This window comes from Pezoporus flaviventris, unplaced genomic scaffold, assembly GCF_033815535.1.
Source record: "Pezoporus flaviventris isolate CSIRO_AGI_PZ_B2104156 unplaced genomic scaffold, CSIRO_AGI_Pfla_v1 ptg000317l, whole genome shotgun sequence".
In the NCBI taxonomy this organism is placed as follows: domain Eukaryota; kingdom Metazoa; phylum Chordata; class Aves; order Psittaciformes; family Psittacidae; genus Pezoporus; species Pezoporus flaviventris.
The window spans coordinates 1-15,934 of NW_026892864.1; the positions used below are offsets into that span (position 1 = coordinate 1).

The window sequence follows — 15,934 nt, forward strand, 5'->3', positions numbered from 1 at the left end:
GGGTTGTTGGTTTGGGCCCCCCCCAAGAGACTCAGGCCCCCAGGGCCCCATCCACCCCATAGGGGACTCCAGCCAGGGGCCCCCATTCCACCCCATAGGGGCTCCAGCCCCAGCTCCCCCAGCCCTCCATGGTGTGGGGGGTGTGGGGCAGGTAAGGGGGGGGTCACCGGATGGCGATGAGCCCCACATCCATCAGCTTCTGGATCTTCTGCGCGATCACCGGGTTCTTGAGGTGCCTGCGAGGGATGGGGGGGGTCAGGGGGGGACAATGGGGACCCCCATGGGGCCTTGAGAGCATCACGGGGTGACCGGGACCCCCTTAGAACACCCCAGAACCCCTATGGGAGCACAGCAACACCCCATGGACACCCTGGGACCCCTTTAAACCCCCATGGATACCCTGGGACCCCTTTAAACCCCCATGGACACCCTGGGACCCCTTTAAACCCCATGGACACCCTGGGACCCCTTTTAAACCCCCATGGACACCCTGGGACCCCTTTAAGCCCCCATGGACACCCTGGGACCCCTTTAAACCCCATGGACACCCTGGGACCCCTTTAAACCCCATGGACACCCTGGGACCCCTTTAAACCCCATGGACACCCTGGGACCCCTTTAAACCCCATGGACACCCTGGGACCCCTTTTAAACCCCATGGACACCCTGGGACCCCTTTAAACCCCCATGGACACCCTGGGACCCCTTTTAAAACCCCATGGACACCCTGGGACCCCTTTAAACCCCATGGACACCCTGGGACCCCTTTAAACCCCATGGATACCCTGGGACCCCTTTAAACCCCCATGGACACCCTGGGACCCCTTTAAAACCCCATGGACACCCTGGGACCCCTTTAAACCCCATGGATACCCTGGGACCCCTTTAAACCCCATGGACACCCTGGGACCCCTTTAAACCCCATGGACACCCTGGGACCCCTTTAAACCCCATGGACACCGTGGGACCCCCTTTAAACCCCATGGACACCCTGGGACCCCTTTAAGCCCCCATGGACACCCTGGGACCCCTTTAAAACCCCCATGGACGCCCTGGGGACAATCAGGGACACCCTAGGACCCCTTTACAACACCCCTGGACCCCTTGGGACCCCCACTGACAGCCCAGGGCCCCCCTGGGATCGCTTTAGGACCCCAGTAAGACCCCAGGGACCACCTGGATCCCTTTGAGACCCCCACTGACAGCCCAGGGATGCCCTGGGATCCCTTTAGGACCCCACTGACTCCCCCCCCCTCAGTCCCCCCCGGGATCCCTTTAGGACCCCACTGACCCCCCCCGGTCCCCCCTGGGATCCCTTTAGGACCCCAGTAACACCCTAGGCTCCCTCCCCCAGGATCATGTTAGGACCCCGATAACACGCCAGGGCCCCCCTGGGATCCCTTTAGGACCCCACTGACCCCCCCTTGGCTCCCCCTGGGATCCCTTTAGGACCCCAGTAACACCCTAGGCCCCCCCTGGGATCCCTTTAGGACCCCACTGACCCCCCCCAGTCCCCCCTAGGGATCCCTTTAGGACCCCAATAACACCCTAGGCCCCCCTGGGATCCCTTCAGGACCTCACTGACCCCCCCCCAGTCCCCCCTTGGGATCCCTTTAGGACCCAATAATGCCCTAGGCCCCCCCTGGGATCCCTTTAGGACCCCACTGACCCCCCCCAGTCCCCCCTAGGGATCCCTTTAGGACCCCAATAACACCCTAGGCCCGCCCCGGGATCCCTTTAGGACCCACTGACCCCCCCCAGTCCCCCCTGGGATCCCTTCAGGACCCCACTGACCCCCTCCAGTCCCCCCTTGGGATCCCTTTAGGACCCCAATAACACCCTAGGCCCCCCCTGGGATCCCTTTAGGACCTCACTGACCCCCCCCAGTCCCCCCTGGGGTCCCTTCAGGACCCCACTGACCCCCCCCCCCCCCGCCACGCACTCGCTGAGGGCCTGGGGGTCCTTCTGCATCTGCTCGAGGATGAGGCGCATGGCGGGGTCGCTCATGATGTGCTGCACCTCGGGGTCGGCCATGGCGCGGCGCTTCACCTCCTCGGGGCTGTCCTGCCGGTTGTACTGCGCCAGCAGGCACCGCTGGTAGCCCTCGGCGGCCTCCTGGGGGCCAGCGAGCTGTGAGCCCCCCCCAGCAGCAACAACAACACCCCTATGATGGGGGGGGGACAGGGGACACCCCCCAGCACCTTGCAGCCGGAGTCCAGGTCGAGGGCGCGCTGGTAGACGTCCATGGCCTTGCTGTAATCCTTCATGGCCTCCAGCGCCGCCGCCTTCCGGGTGTAGCCTTTGACTGGGGGAGAAGGGGGCAAGGAGGTGGGGAGAGGTGGAGGAGGAAGGGAACAGGCAGGGAAAGGGGGGACAGGGAGAGGAGGAAGGGAACAAGGAAAGGAACAGGCGGAGGAAGAGGAATAGGGAGTACAGGAAGAGGAACAGGCAGAGGAGGAAGGGAACAGACAATGGAAGAGAGGGAACAGGCAGGGGAAGAGGGAACAGGGAGAGGAAGAGGAGGGAATACAGGAACAGGCAGAGGGAAAGGGAGGTACAGGTAGAGAAGAGGAGAATTGGAAAAGGGGAACAGGCAGAGGAGAAGGGAAACAGGCAGAGGAACACATGGAAGGAGAGAGGGAACAGGCAGAAGAAGAGGATAAGGGAGTACAGGAAGAGGAACAGGCAGAGGAGGAAGGGAACAGGCAGGGGAAGAGAGGGAACAGGCAGAGGAAGAGGGAACAGGGAGAGGAAGAGAAGGGAATACAGGAACAGGCAGAGGAGGAAGGGAACAGGCAGGGAAAGAGGGGACAGGGAGAGGAGGAAGGGAACAAGGAAAGGAATAGGCAGAGGAAGAGGATAAGGGAATACACAGAGAGGAGAGGAACAGGCAGAAGAGAAAGGGGGGTACAGGTAGAGAAGAAGAACAGGCAGAGGAAAAAGATAAGCAAATACAAGAAGAGAGGAACAGGCAGAGGGAAAGGGGAGTACAGGCAGAGGAGAAGGAACAGGCGGAGGAGAAGGAGAACAGGCGGAGGAGGAGAACAGGCAGAGGAGAAGGGGAACAGGCAGAGGAACATGTGCAAGAAAAGAGGGAACAGGCAGAGGAAGAGCATAAGGGAATACAAGAAGAGGAACAGGCGGAGGAGGAAGGGAGATGACAAGTGGACAGGAGGAAATAAGCAGAGGGTCAGGCAGAGAAGATGGGAACAGGCGGAAGAACAGGCAGAAGAAGAAAGGGTACAGGCAGGGGAGAACAGGCAGAAGAGGAAGGGGGGGCAGAGGAACAGGCAGCTGAAGAGGTAAAACAAGCACAACAAAAGCAGGGCGCAGGCAGAGAAGGGGAAACAAGCAGAGGGGGGGACCCCAAACCAACCCCCCCAGCACTCACTGAAGGAGGGCTCCAGGCGGATGCACTCCTCACAGTCCTGGGGAGGGGAGCAAGGGGGGGGTCAGAGGCACCCAAAAACTGCACCCCCAATCTCTGCACCCCCCAGGACCCCCCCAGACCTTGAGGGCGAGGGGGAACTCCAGCAGCTTGGTGTAGCAGGCAGCACGGTTGCTGTAGAGCCGGGCCTCGTGCGGGTTGCGCCGGATGGCCTCGGTGTAGTGCTTCATGGCCTGCGGGTAATCCCCTGCCAAAGGGGGGGGTCCCCCACACCAGGGGGAGTCATTGAGGGCTTGGGGGCCACCCCAAGACCTCCCCCCCCCCCCCCCCAGGACCCCCTCATTGTACCTCTTTGGAAGCATTCATTGCCTTTGTTCTTCTCCTGCAGCGCCAGCTCGGGGTCGATGTAAGCCAAGCGCTCCTGCTCCTTTAGGATCTTCTCTGCCTGCAGCAGCCCCATTTGGGGGTCAAAGTGGGGGGTCCTAGGGGGGGTGCACCCCGTTTTAACCCCCCCCCCTTCCCCCTCCTCCCCACCATCACCTGCTGGCACTTCTTGAGCACATCCGGGGTGCGATGCTCGGCCAAGGACTTGTTATAGAAGTGGATGGCGTCCTTGTAGCGCTCCTCGCGCAGGTACGAGTTCCCGATGCGCGCGTAGGCCCTATTGGGGGGGGGGTTTGGGGGTGGTGCCAAGAGGGGGGGGATTTGGGGGTGCAAGGAGGGGGGGGAACCCCCTCTTTTCAACCGGACCCACTTTGCAATCTGCCTGTAGTCCTCCCGGTTCTGCCGCCCCACCTCGATGGCCTTGGTGCAGAGCTCCCGGCACCGCGCGTAGTCCCCGCTCTCGAAGTAGACGGCTGGGAGGGAGGAAAAGAGGGGGTTCGGGGGGGGATTTGGGGTTCAAGGGGGGCGTTTGGGGGTTCAAGGGGGGGTTTGGGGGGGGTTTAAGGGGAGTTTGGGGGGGTTTGGGGGGTACAAGGGGGGGCTGGGGGTTCATGGGGGGAGTTGGGGTTCAGGGGGATTGGGGTTCAAGGGGGGCATTTGGGGGCTCAAGGGGGGTTTGGGGGGGTTTAGGGGGTGGGGGGGTACAAAGGGGGGTTTTGGGGGGTTTAAGGGGGGGTGGGAGTTCGGGGGGATTTGGGGGGTACGGGGGGGGGTTGGGGGTTCAAGGGGGATTTTGGGGGGGTTAAGGGGGCTTTTGGGGGGCTCAATGGGGGGTTTAGGAGTTTGGGGGGGTTTGAGGGGTACAAGGGGGGTTGGAGGTTCAAGGGGGGCATTTGGGGGTTCAAGGGGGGTTGGGGTTCAAGGGGGGAGTTGGGGTTCAGGGGGGATTGGGGTTCAAGGGGGGCATTTGGGGGTTCAAGGGGGGGTTTTGGGGGGCTTTAAGGGGGGTGGGAGTTTGGGGGGGGTTTGGGGGGTTCAAGGCGGTGTTGAGGTTCGGGGGGGATTGGGGTTCAAAGGGGGCATTTGGGGGTGTTTAAGGGGGGGTGGGAGTTTGGGGGGGCTTGGGGGGTACAAAGGGGGGTTTTGGGGGGTTTAAGGGGGGGTTTTGGGAGTTCAGGGGGAGTTAGGGGGTACAAGGGGGGAGTTGGGTTTCAAGAGGGGTGTTGAGGTTCGGGGGGGTTGGGGTTCAAGGGGAGTGTTTGGGGGGGTTCAATAGGGGGTTTGGGGGTGGGTTGGGGGTTCAAGGGAGGTTTTGGGGATTCAAGTGGGGGTTGGGTGTTTAAGGGGGGTTTTGGGGGTTCATGGGGGAGTTGGGGTTCAAGGGGGGCATTTGGGACTTCAAGGGGGATCTTGGGGGTTTTAAGGGGGGGTTTGGGGGGCTTCAAGGGGTGGGTTGGGGGTTCAAGGGGGGCGTTTGGGGGTTCAAGGGGGATTTGTGGGGGGTTTAAGGGGGGGTGGGGAGTTTGGGGGTTTTGGGGGGTACAAAGGGGGGTTTTGGGGGGTTTAAGGGGGGGGTTTGGGAGTTCAGGGGGGTTTGGGAGTTCAGGGGGGGTTGGGGGGTACAAGGGAGGATTGGGGTTCAAGGGGGGGTTTGGGGGGGTTGTGGGTTCAAGGGGGGATTTTAGGGGGTTTAAGGGGGCTTCTGGGGGGCTCAAGGGGGGATTTAGGAGTTTGGGGGGTACAAGGGGAGTTGGAGATTCAAGGGGGGAGTTGGGGTTCAGGGGGGGTTGGGGCTCAAGGGGGGCGTTTGGGCTTTTGGGGGGGTTTAAGGGGGGTGGTAGTTTGGGGGGTTTGGGGCTACAAGGGGGGTTGGGGGTTCAAGGGGGAGTTGCAGTTTGGGGGAGTTGGGGTTCAAGGGGGGAGTTTGGGGGTTCAAGGGAGGTTTTGGGGATTCAAGGGGTGTTGGGTGTTCAAGGGGGATTTTGGGGGTTCGGGGGGGGTGGGGATTCAAGGGGGGCGTTTGGGGGTTCAAGGGGGATCTTGGGGGGTTTAAGGGGGGGTTTGGGGGTTCGGGGGGGTTCAAGGGGTGGGTTGGGGGTTCAAGGGAGGTTTGGGGGGGATTCAAGGGGGGGTGGGTGTTTAAGGGGGGCGTTTGGGGGTTCAAGGGGGGATTTTGGGGGGTTCAAGGGGGGGTTGGGGGTTTGGAGGGATTTGGGAGGGTTCAACGGGTGGGTTGGGGGGTTCAAGGGGGGTGGGTGTTCAAGAGGCATTTTGGGGGGTTCAGGGAAGGGTTGGGGGTTCAATGGGGGTGTTTGGGGGATTCAGGGGGGTTCAAGGGGTGGGTTGGGGGGGTCAAGGGGGGGTTTGGGGGTTCAGGGGGGTTTGGGGGGGTTCAAGGGAGGTTTTAAGGATTCAAGGGGGAGGTTGGGGATTCAAGGGGGCAGTGGGTGTTTAAGGGGGGTTTGGGGGGTTCAGGGGTGTTGGGAATTTATGAGGGGTTTTAGGGGGTTCAGGGAAGGGTTGGGGATTCAAGGGGGGTGTTTGGGGGGTTCATGGGGTGGGTTGGGGGTTCAAGAGGGGGTTTTGGGGGTTTCAGGGTGGGGTTTAGGGTGTTCGGGGGGGGTGGGCATTCAAGGGGGTGTTTGGGGGGGTGTTTGGGGGTTCAGGGGGGTTGGGGGTTCAAGTGGAGATTCAAGGGGGTGTTTGGGTGTTCCAGGGGGTGTTTGTGGGTTCAGGGGGGAGTGTTTGTGGGTTCCAGGGGGTGTTTGTGGGTTCCAGGAGGTGTTTGTGGGTTCCAGGGGGTGTTTGTGGGTTCAGGGGGGGTGTTTGTGGGTTCCAGGGGGTGTTTGTGGGTTCCAGGGGGTGTTTGTGGGTTGGAGGGGGTTTGGGGGCATTCAAGGGGGTGTTTGTGGGTTGGGGGGGCGCTCACCCGCCTGGTTGGTGACGTAGCTCATGTTGGTGGGGTCCAGCTCCTCGGCGCGGGTGTAGTGAGCCAGCGCCGCGGGGAACTCCTTGCGCTTGTAGGCGGCGTTGCCCAGCTCCTTCTCCTGCTGGGCCTGGGGGGCGGGGGGGAGGCACCCCAAAATCACCCCCGGCACTGCCCCCGCACCCCAAAACCTGACCAAAACCTCCCAAAACACCCCAAAACCTGCCCAAAACCTCCCAAAACACCCCAAAACCTGCCCAAAACCTCCCAAAATACCCCAAAACCTGACCAAACACCCCAAAACCTGACCAAAACACCCCAAAACCTGACCAAAACCTCCCAAAATACCCCAAAACCTGCCCTAGAACTTCCCCCCCACCCCAAAACCACCCAAAACCTGCCCCTGCACCCCAAAACCTGACCAAACACCCCAAAACCTGCCCAAAACCTGCCCAAATACCTCAGAACCTGACAAAACACCCCAAAACCTGCCCAAACACCCCAAAACCTCCCAAAATACCCCACAAACCTGCCCAAAACCTGCCCAAACACCCCAAAACCTGCCCAAAACCTCCCAAAGCACCCCAAAACCTGACCAAAACACCCCAAAACCTGCCCTAGAACCTCCCAAAACACCCCAAAACCTGCCCAAACACCCCAAAACCTGACCAAAACACTGCAAAACCTCCCAAACCCCCTCAAAACACCCCAAAACCTGCCCTAGAACCTCCCCCAGCACCCCAAAACCTGACCAAACCTCCCAAAACCTCCCCAAACCCTCCAAAACCTGACCAAACACCCCAAAACCTGCCCAAACGCCCCCAAAACCTCTCAAAACCCCCCAACCCCCCCCCAAACCTCCCCAACCCCCCCAAACCTGCCCTCGAAGCCCCTCCAGCTCCTCCCCCTCATTTCCAGGCTCCCCCTGCTGGGGTTGGGGGGGGGCACCCCAAAAGCCGCCCCTCCCCCCTCACCTCCTTCTTGTTCTCGGGGAGCTCCTCGGGCGGGGGGGGCTGGGCCGGGGGTTTGGGGGGGGGCGGGGGGGGGGGGGAGGGCGCCTCCTCCTCCTCCTCGGCCCCACTCAGCTCCACCCCCAGCAGCACGCTCAGGGTGGTCATGACCCGAGGGTCCTGCAGCTTCCTGCGGGGGGGCCCCGAAAGTGAGCCCGGGAACCCCAAAACTGAGCCCGGGAACCCCAAAACTGAGCCCATGAACCCCAAAACTGAGCCCAAACCAGCCCCGGGCACCCCAAAAGTGACCCCATGCACCACGAAAGTGAGCCCATGAGCCCCAAAACTGAGCCCAAACCCGACCCCAGGCACCCCAGAACTGACCCCATGCACCCCAAAACTGAGCCCATGCACCCCAAAACTGAGCCCAAACCCGACCCCGGGCACCCCAGAACTGACCCCATGCACCCCAAAACTGAGCCCGGGCACCCCAAAAGTGACCCCATGCACCCCGAAAGTGAGCCCATGCACCCCAAAACTGAGCCCGGGCACCCCAAAAGTGACCCCATGCACCCCAAAAGTGAGCCCATGCACCCCAAGAGTGAGCCCAAATCCGACCCCAGGCACCCCAGAACTCAGCCCAAAACTGACCCCGGGCACCACAGAACTGACCCCATGAACCCCAAAAGTGACCCCAAACCCGACCTCATGCACCCCAAAACTGAGCCCAAACCGGCCCCCCCGGCACCCCAAAAGTGACCCCATGCACCCCAGAACTGAGCCCATGAACCTCAAAACTGACCCCAAACCTGACCCCAGGCACCCCAGAACTGACCCCATGCACCCCAAAACTGAGCCCAAACCAGCCCCATGCACCCCAAAACTGAGCCCATCGACCCCAAAACTGAGCCCATGAACCCCAAAACTGAGCCCAAACCAGCCCCATGCACCCCAAAACTGAGCCCATGCACCCCAAAACTGAGCCCAAATCCGACCCCAGGCACCCCAGAACTCAGCCCAAAACTGACCCCGGGCACCACAGAACTGAGCCCATGCACCCCAAAACTGAGCCCAAACCAGCCCCCCGGCACCCCAAAAGTGACCCCATGCACCCCAGAACTGAGCCCATGAACCCCATAACTGACCCCAAACCTGACCCCAGGCACCCCAGAACTGACCCCGTGCACCCCAAACCCGACCCCAAACCATCCCATGCCCCCCAACCCCGACCCCGCGCCCCCCAATCGCCCCCCCCGCTCCGTACGAGCCGAGCTGCGCGGGGTCGCTGCGCAGCTGCTCCAGCAGGTGGCGGTATTCGGGGTCCCGCAGCAGCGCGCGCGTCCGCGGGTCCCCCTCGAGCCGGCCCAGCAGGTCCGGGGCGCTGAAGGGGTTCAGCAGCTTCCGCTCTGGGGGGGGGGCACCCAACAGCGACCGTGATTACATGGACCCCAAAACCCATCGACACCCCCAAACCCATCATTGACCCCCCAAACCCATCATTGACCCCCCAAACCCATCATTGACCCCCCAAACCCCATCACTGACCCCCCCAAACCCATCATTGACCCCCCAAACCCCATCATTGACCCCCCAAACCCATCATTGACCCCCCCAAACCCATCATTGACCCCCCCAAACCCCATCATTGACCCCCCCAAACCCATCACTGACCCCCCCAAACCCCATCATTGACCACCCCAAACCCATCATTGACCCCCCAAACCCATCATTGACCCCCCCAAACCCCTCATTGACCCCCCAAACCCATCATTGACCCCCCAAACCCATCATTGACCCCCCCAAACCCATCATTGACCCCCCAAACCCCTCATTGACCCCCCAAACCCATCATTGACCCCCCCAAACCCATCACTGACCCCCCAAACTCCATCATTGACCCCCCCAAACCCCATCATTGACCCCCCAAACCCATCATTGACCCCCCAAACCCATCATTGACCCCCCCAAACCCATCATTGCCCCCCCCAAACCCATCATTGCCCCCCCCAAACCCCATCATTGACCCCCCAAACCCATCATTGACCCCCCCAAACCCCATCATTGACCCCCCAAACCCATCATTGACCCCCCCAAACCCCATCATTGACCCCCCAAACCTCATCATTGACCCCCCAAACCCATCATTGACCCCCCAAACCCACCATTGACCCCCCAAACCCCATCATTGACCCCCCCCTTGCCCCCCCTCACCCGCCAGCCGCGCCTCCACCCCCCGCAGCCCGTCCCGGAGCTGGGCGTTGCCGGGTTCGTGCCGCAGCCCCTCCTCATAGGCGGCCTTGGCCTCCTCCAGCCGCTGCAGGAACTCCAGCGCCGCCGCCTTGCGCGAGTAACCCTGCGGGCAGGGCACGTGGGGCAGGGTCACGTGGGGCTGCGAGCACCCAGGGGTCATGTGGGTCACGTGGGGCTGCGAGCACCCAGGGGGCATGTGGGTCACGTGGGGCTGCGAGCACCCAGGGGGCATGTGGGTCACGTGGGGCTGGGAGCACCCAGGGGTCATGTGGGTCACGTGGGGCTGCGAGCACCCAGGGGGCATGTGGGTCACGTGGGTCACGTGGGGCTGGGAGCACCCAGGGGGGATACGGGTCACGTGGGGCAGAGAGCACCCAGGGGGGATGCGGGTCACGTGGGGCTGGGAGCACCCATGGGGGCTGCGGGTCATGTGGGGCTGAGAGCACCCATGGGTGATGTGGGTCACGTGGGGCTGGGAGCACCCAGGGGGGATGCGGGTCATGTGGGGCAGGGAGCACCCATGGGTGATGTGGGTCACGTGGGGCTGGGAGCACCCAGGGGGGATGCGGGTCATGTGGGGCAGGGAGCACCCAGGGGTGATGTGGGTCACGTGGGGCTGGGAGCACCCAGGGGGGATGCGGGTCATGTGGGGCACAGACACACAGGGGTCAGGGAGCACCCATGGATGCTGCGGGTCACATGGGGCAGAGAGCACCCATGGGTGATGCAGGTCATGTGGGGCAGGGAGCACCCATGGGTGATGCGGGTCATGTGGGGCTGGGAGCACCCATGGGTGATGCAGGTCATGTGGGTCACAAACACAGAGGGGTCAGGGAGCACCCATGGGTGCTGCGGGTCACATGGGGCACAAACACACAGGGGTCAGGGAGCACCCATGGGTGCTGCAGTCACATAGAGCAAGGACAGACAGGGGGGGTCAGGGAGCACCCATGGGTGATGCGGGTCATGTGGGGCAAAAACACACACGGGTCAGGGAGCACCCATGGGTGCTGCAGTCACATAGAGCAAGGACAGACAGGGGGGGTCAGGGAGCACCCATGGGTGATGCGGGTCATGTGGGGCACAAACACACAGGGGCCAGGGAGCACCCATGGGTGCTGCTGTCACATAGAGCAGGGACACACAGGGGTCAGGGAGCACCCATGGGTGCTGCGGTCATGTAGGGCAGGGACACACAGGGGTCAGGGAGCACCCATGGGTGCTACTGCCATGTAGAGCAGGGACACACAGGGGTCAGGGAGCACCCATGGGTGCTTGGAGCATAGGCACAGACACACACATAGGAGTTAATGCAGCACCCATTGGTACTGCAGGCCCAGTCGATGCTGGACACACATACACACACACACACACACACACACACACTGGAGGTGATGGAGCACCCATGGGTGCTGCAGCACCCACCTTAGGGCATGGATGCACACATCTATAGAAGATAATGGAACACCCATGGGTGCTATGGGTTTCACCTTGGGACACATATACGAAGGTGACAGAGCACCCATGGGTGCTGCAGAGCTCACCTTCAGGCATGGGCACACACACAGGCAGAGGTGATGGAGCACCCATGGGTGCCGTGGGGCTCACCTTGGGGCACACACACACATAGGAGGTGATTGAGCACCCATGGGTGCTATGGGGCTCACACAGACACCGGAGGTGACAACAGCACCCACGGGCGCTGCAGCACTCACCCTGAGGCACATACAAACGCATAGGAGGTGACTAAGCACCCATGGGTGCTATGGGTCTTACCTTAGGGCACACACTCACACACACAGGAGGTGACGGAGCACCCATGGGTGCTATGGGTCTCACCTTAGGGCACACACACACACACACAGAGAAGGTGATGGAGCACCCATGGGTGCTATGGGAATCACACTGAGGCACACATACACACAGAGGAGGTGATGGAGCACCCATGGGTGCTATGGGTCTCACCTTTGGGCACACACTCACACACATGGGAGGTGATGGAGCACCCATGGGTGCTATGGATCTCACCTTTGGGCACACACACACACACACAGAGAAGGTGATGGAGCACCCATGGGTGCTATGGGGCTGACCTTGGGGCACACACTCACACACACATAGGTGATGGAGCACCCACGGGTGCTATGGGTCTCACCTTAGGGCACACACACACACACACATAGAGAAGGTGATGGAGCACCCATGGGTGCTATGGATCTCACCTTAGGGCACACACACACAGAGAGAAGGTGATGGAGCACCCATGGGTGCTATGGGTCTCACCTTAGGGCACACACTCACACACACATAGGAGGTGATGGAGCACCCATGGGTGCTATGGGTCGCACCTCAGGGCACACACACACACACACATAGGAGGTGATGGAGCACCCATGGGTGCTATGGGTCGCACCTTAGGGCACACACTCACACACACATAGGAGGTGATGGAGCACCCATGGGTGCTATGGATCTCACCTTAGGGCACACACACACACAGAGAAGGTGACAGAGCACCCATGGGTGCTATGGGTCTCACACTGAAGCACATACACACACACAGAGAAGGTGACGGAGCACCCATGGGTGCTATGGGGCTGACCTTGGGGCACACACTCACACACAGAGGAAGTGATGGAGCACCCATGGGTGCTATGGGTCTCACACTGAGGCGCGCACACACACAAAGGTGATGCTATGGGTCTCATACACACAGAAGATGATGGAGCACCCATAGGCGCTATGGGTCTCACCTTGGGGCACACACACACACAGGAGCTGATGGAGCACCCATGGGGGCTACGGGTCTCACACACACACAGAATGATGGAGCACCCATGGGTGCCGTGGGGCTCACCTTGGGGCACACACACACATAGGAGGTGATTGAGCACCCATGGGTGCTATGGGGCTCACACAGACACCGGAGGTGACAAGAGCACCCATGGGCGCTGCAGCACTCACCCTGAGACACATACAAACACATAGGAGGTGACTAAGCACCCATGGGTGCTATAGGTCTTACCTTAGGGCACACACACAGGAGGTGACGGAGCACCCATGGGTGCTATGGGTCTCACATTGAAGCACATGCACACACACAGAGAAGGTGATGGAGCACCCACAGGTGGTATGGGTCTCACCTTAGGGTGCACACACACACACAGAGAAGGTGATGGAGCACCCATGGGTGCTATGGGTCTCACCTTAGGGCACACACACACACACACACACACGCACACAGGAGCTGATGCAGCACCCATGGGTGCTCTGGGGCTCACACCCCCACAGGAGGCGATGCAGCACCCATGGATGCTCTTGGCTCACACACACACAGAGGAGGTGATGCAGCACCCATGGGTGCTCTGGGCTCACACACACACAGGAGCTGATGAAGCACCCATGGGTGCTCTGGGCTCACACATACACAGGAGCTGATGAAGCACCCATGGGTGCTCTGGGCTCACACACACTCACAGGAGCCGATGCAGCACCCATGGGTGCTCTGGGCTCACACACACACAGGAGCTGATGAAGCACCCATGGGTGCTCTGGGCTCACACATACACAGGAGCTGATGAAGCACCCATGGGTGCTCTGGGCTCACACACACTCACAGGAGCCGATGCAGCACCCATGGGTGCTCTGGGCTCACACACAGAGGAGGTGATGGAGCACCCATGGGTGCTCTGGGGCTCACACACCCCCAGGAACCAATGGAGCACCCATGGGTGCTCTGGGCTCACAAACACACAGGAGCTGATGCAGCACCCATGGGTGCTCTGGGGCTCACACCCACAGGAACTCATGCAGCACCCATGGGTGCTCTGGGCTCACACACACACAGGAGCTGATGCAGCACCCATGGGTGCTATGGGGCTCACACACCCCCAGGAACCAATGCAGCACCCATGGGTGCTATGGGTTCACACACACATAGGAGCTGATGCAGCACCCATGGGTGCTCTGGGGCTCACACCCACAGGAATTCATGCAGCACCCATGGGTGCTCTGGGCTCACACACACACAGGAGCTGATGCAGCACCCATGGGTGCTATGGGGCTCACACACCCCCAGGAACCAATGCAGCACCCATGGGTGCTCTGGGCTCACACACACACAGGAGCTGATGCAGCACCCATGGGTGCTCTGGGCTCACACACAGACAGGAGCTGATGCAGCACCCATGGATGCTCTGGGCTCACACAGAGGAGGTGATGGAGCACCCATGGGTGCTCTGGGCTCACACACACACAGGAGCTGATGCAGCACCCATGGGTGCTCTGGGCTCACACACGCAGGAAGTGATGCAGCACCCATGGGTGCTCTGGGCTCACACACACACAGGAGCTGATTCAGCACCCATGGGTGCTCTGGGGCTCACACACACACAGGAGCTGATGCAGCACCCATGGGTGCTCTGGGCTCACATACCCACAGGAACCAATGCAGCACCCATGGGTGCTCTGGGCTCACACACCCACAGGAACCAATGCAGCACCCATGGGTGCTCTGGGCTCACACACACACAGGAACCAATGCAGCACCCATGGATGCTCTGGGGCTCACACAGACAAGAGGTGATGCAGCACCCATGGGTGCTATTTAGCTCACACACACAGAGGAGGTGATGCAACACCCATGGGTGCTCTGGGCTCACACACACACAGAAGCTGATGCAGCACCCATGGGCGCTATGGGGCTCATACACAAAAGAGGTGATGCAGCACCCATGGATGCTATGGGGCTCACACCCACAGGAGCCAATGCAGCACCCATGGGTGCTCTGGGCTCACAAACAGACAGGAGCTGATGCAGCATCCATGGGTGCTCTGGGGCTCACACACACACAGGAGGTGATGCAGCACCCATGGGTGCTCTGGGGCTCACACACCCCCAGGAACCGATGCAGCACCCATGGGTGCTCTGGGGCTCACACACCCCCAGGAACCGATGCAGCACCCATGGGTGCTCTGGGCTCACACACAGACACGAACCAATGCAGCACCCATGGGTGCTCTGGGGCTCACACACAGACACGAACCAATGCAGCACCCATGGGTGCTCTGGGGCTCACACACAGACACGAACCAATGCAGCACCCATGGGTGCTCTGGGGCTCACACACAGACACGAACCAGTGCAGCACCCATGGGTGCTCTGGGCTCACACACAGACATGAACCAATGCAGCACCCATGGGTGCTCTGGGCTCACACACAGGCAGGAACCAGTGCAGCACCCATGGGTGCTCTGGGCTCACACACAGACAGGAACCAATGCAGCACCCATGGGTGCTCTGGGCTCACACACAGACATGAACCAATGCAGCACCCATGGGTGCTCCGGGCTCACCTTGGCCCAGTCCGGGCGCAGCTCCAGGGTGCGGCAGGCATCGGCCAGGGCCCGCCCGTACTCGCCCTGCTTGGCGTAGGCCGCCGAGCGGTTGCTGAACAGGACGTGGTTGGTGGCGTCCAGCGCGATGGCGGCCGAGTAATGGCGCACGGCGGCCGCCACGTCCCCCGCCGCCAGCGCCCGGTTCCCCCGCTCCTTCAGCGCCTGCGCCTGGGCACCGGGACCGGGGCACGAGGAGGAGGAGGGAGGTGTGAGGAAGAGGAGGGGCCCCGGGAGGAAGGGGAGGGGCCTGGGAGCAAGGCAAAGGGGCGCGAGGATGAGGACGGGAGGGGAAGGGCACGGGGGGGTGGGGAAAGGGGGTCCCAGCGCCCCCCATTTAGAGCCCCCCCCCCCCACGCCGGGCCCCTCCAGGAGGGCCTCGGAGACCCCGTATCCCCTCAGCCCTGCCCCGGGACCCCGAACCCCCCCCCCCGCACCCCCTCTATGGGATCCCCGCACCCCCCAACCCCCCCATGGGGACCCCGCGCCCCCCAACCCGCCCATGGGACCCCCGAACCCCCCCATGGGGACCCCACACCCCCCCCCGGCCCCCACCTCCTCCATGTCGGCCCCGCTCCGCTCCCGCCGCTACCGCGCCGCCTTCTGGAAGCTGCTAGAACCCCGGGGCCCCGCCCACCCGCG

The 15,934-nt window shown here is 61.9% G+C and overlaps 1 protein-coding gene across 1 annotated transcript in view; it reads right to left on the reverse strand.

The window, feature by feature from the left end:
* Positions 1-129: 129 nt before the first annotated feature.
* The window catches only part of MARK2 (microtubule affinity regulating kinase 2), a 90,358-nt gene continuing 74,553 nt past the window's right edge, over positions 130-15,934 (reverse strand). Inside the window, exons 20-32 of the mRNA XM_061443184.1 lie at positions 15,254-15,465; positions 9,860-10,001; positions 8,913-9,054; positions 7,673-7,838; positions 6,702-6,828; positions 4,143-4,245; positions 3,929-4,049; positions 3,737-3,833; positions 3,511-3,635; positions 3,392-3,428; positions 2,202-2,305; positions 1,943-2,115; positions 130-236 (exon numbers count right to left, since the gene is read on the reverse strand). Coding sequence (XP_061299168.1) covers positions 164-236; positions 1,943-2,115; positions 2,202-2,305; positions 3,392-3,428; positions 3,511-3,635; positions 3,737-3,833; positions 3,929-4,049; positions 4,143-4,245; positions 6,702-6,828; positions 7,673-7,838; positions 8,913-9,054; positions 9,860-10,001; positions 15,254-15,465 — 1,622 coding nt within the window. The 3' untranslated portion in view covers positions 130-163. The remainder of the gene's footprint in view (positions 237-1,942; positions 2,116-2,201; positions 2,306-3,391; positions 3,429-3,510; positions 3,636-3,736; positions 3,834-3,928; positions 4,050-4,142; positions 4,246-6,701; positions 6,829-7,672; positions 7,839-8,912; positions 9,055-9,859; positions 10,002-15,253; positions 15,466-15,934) is intronic.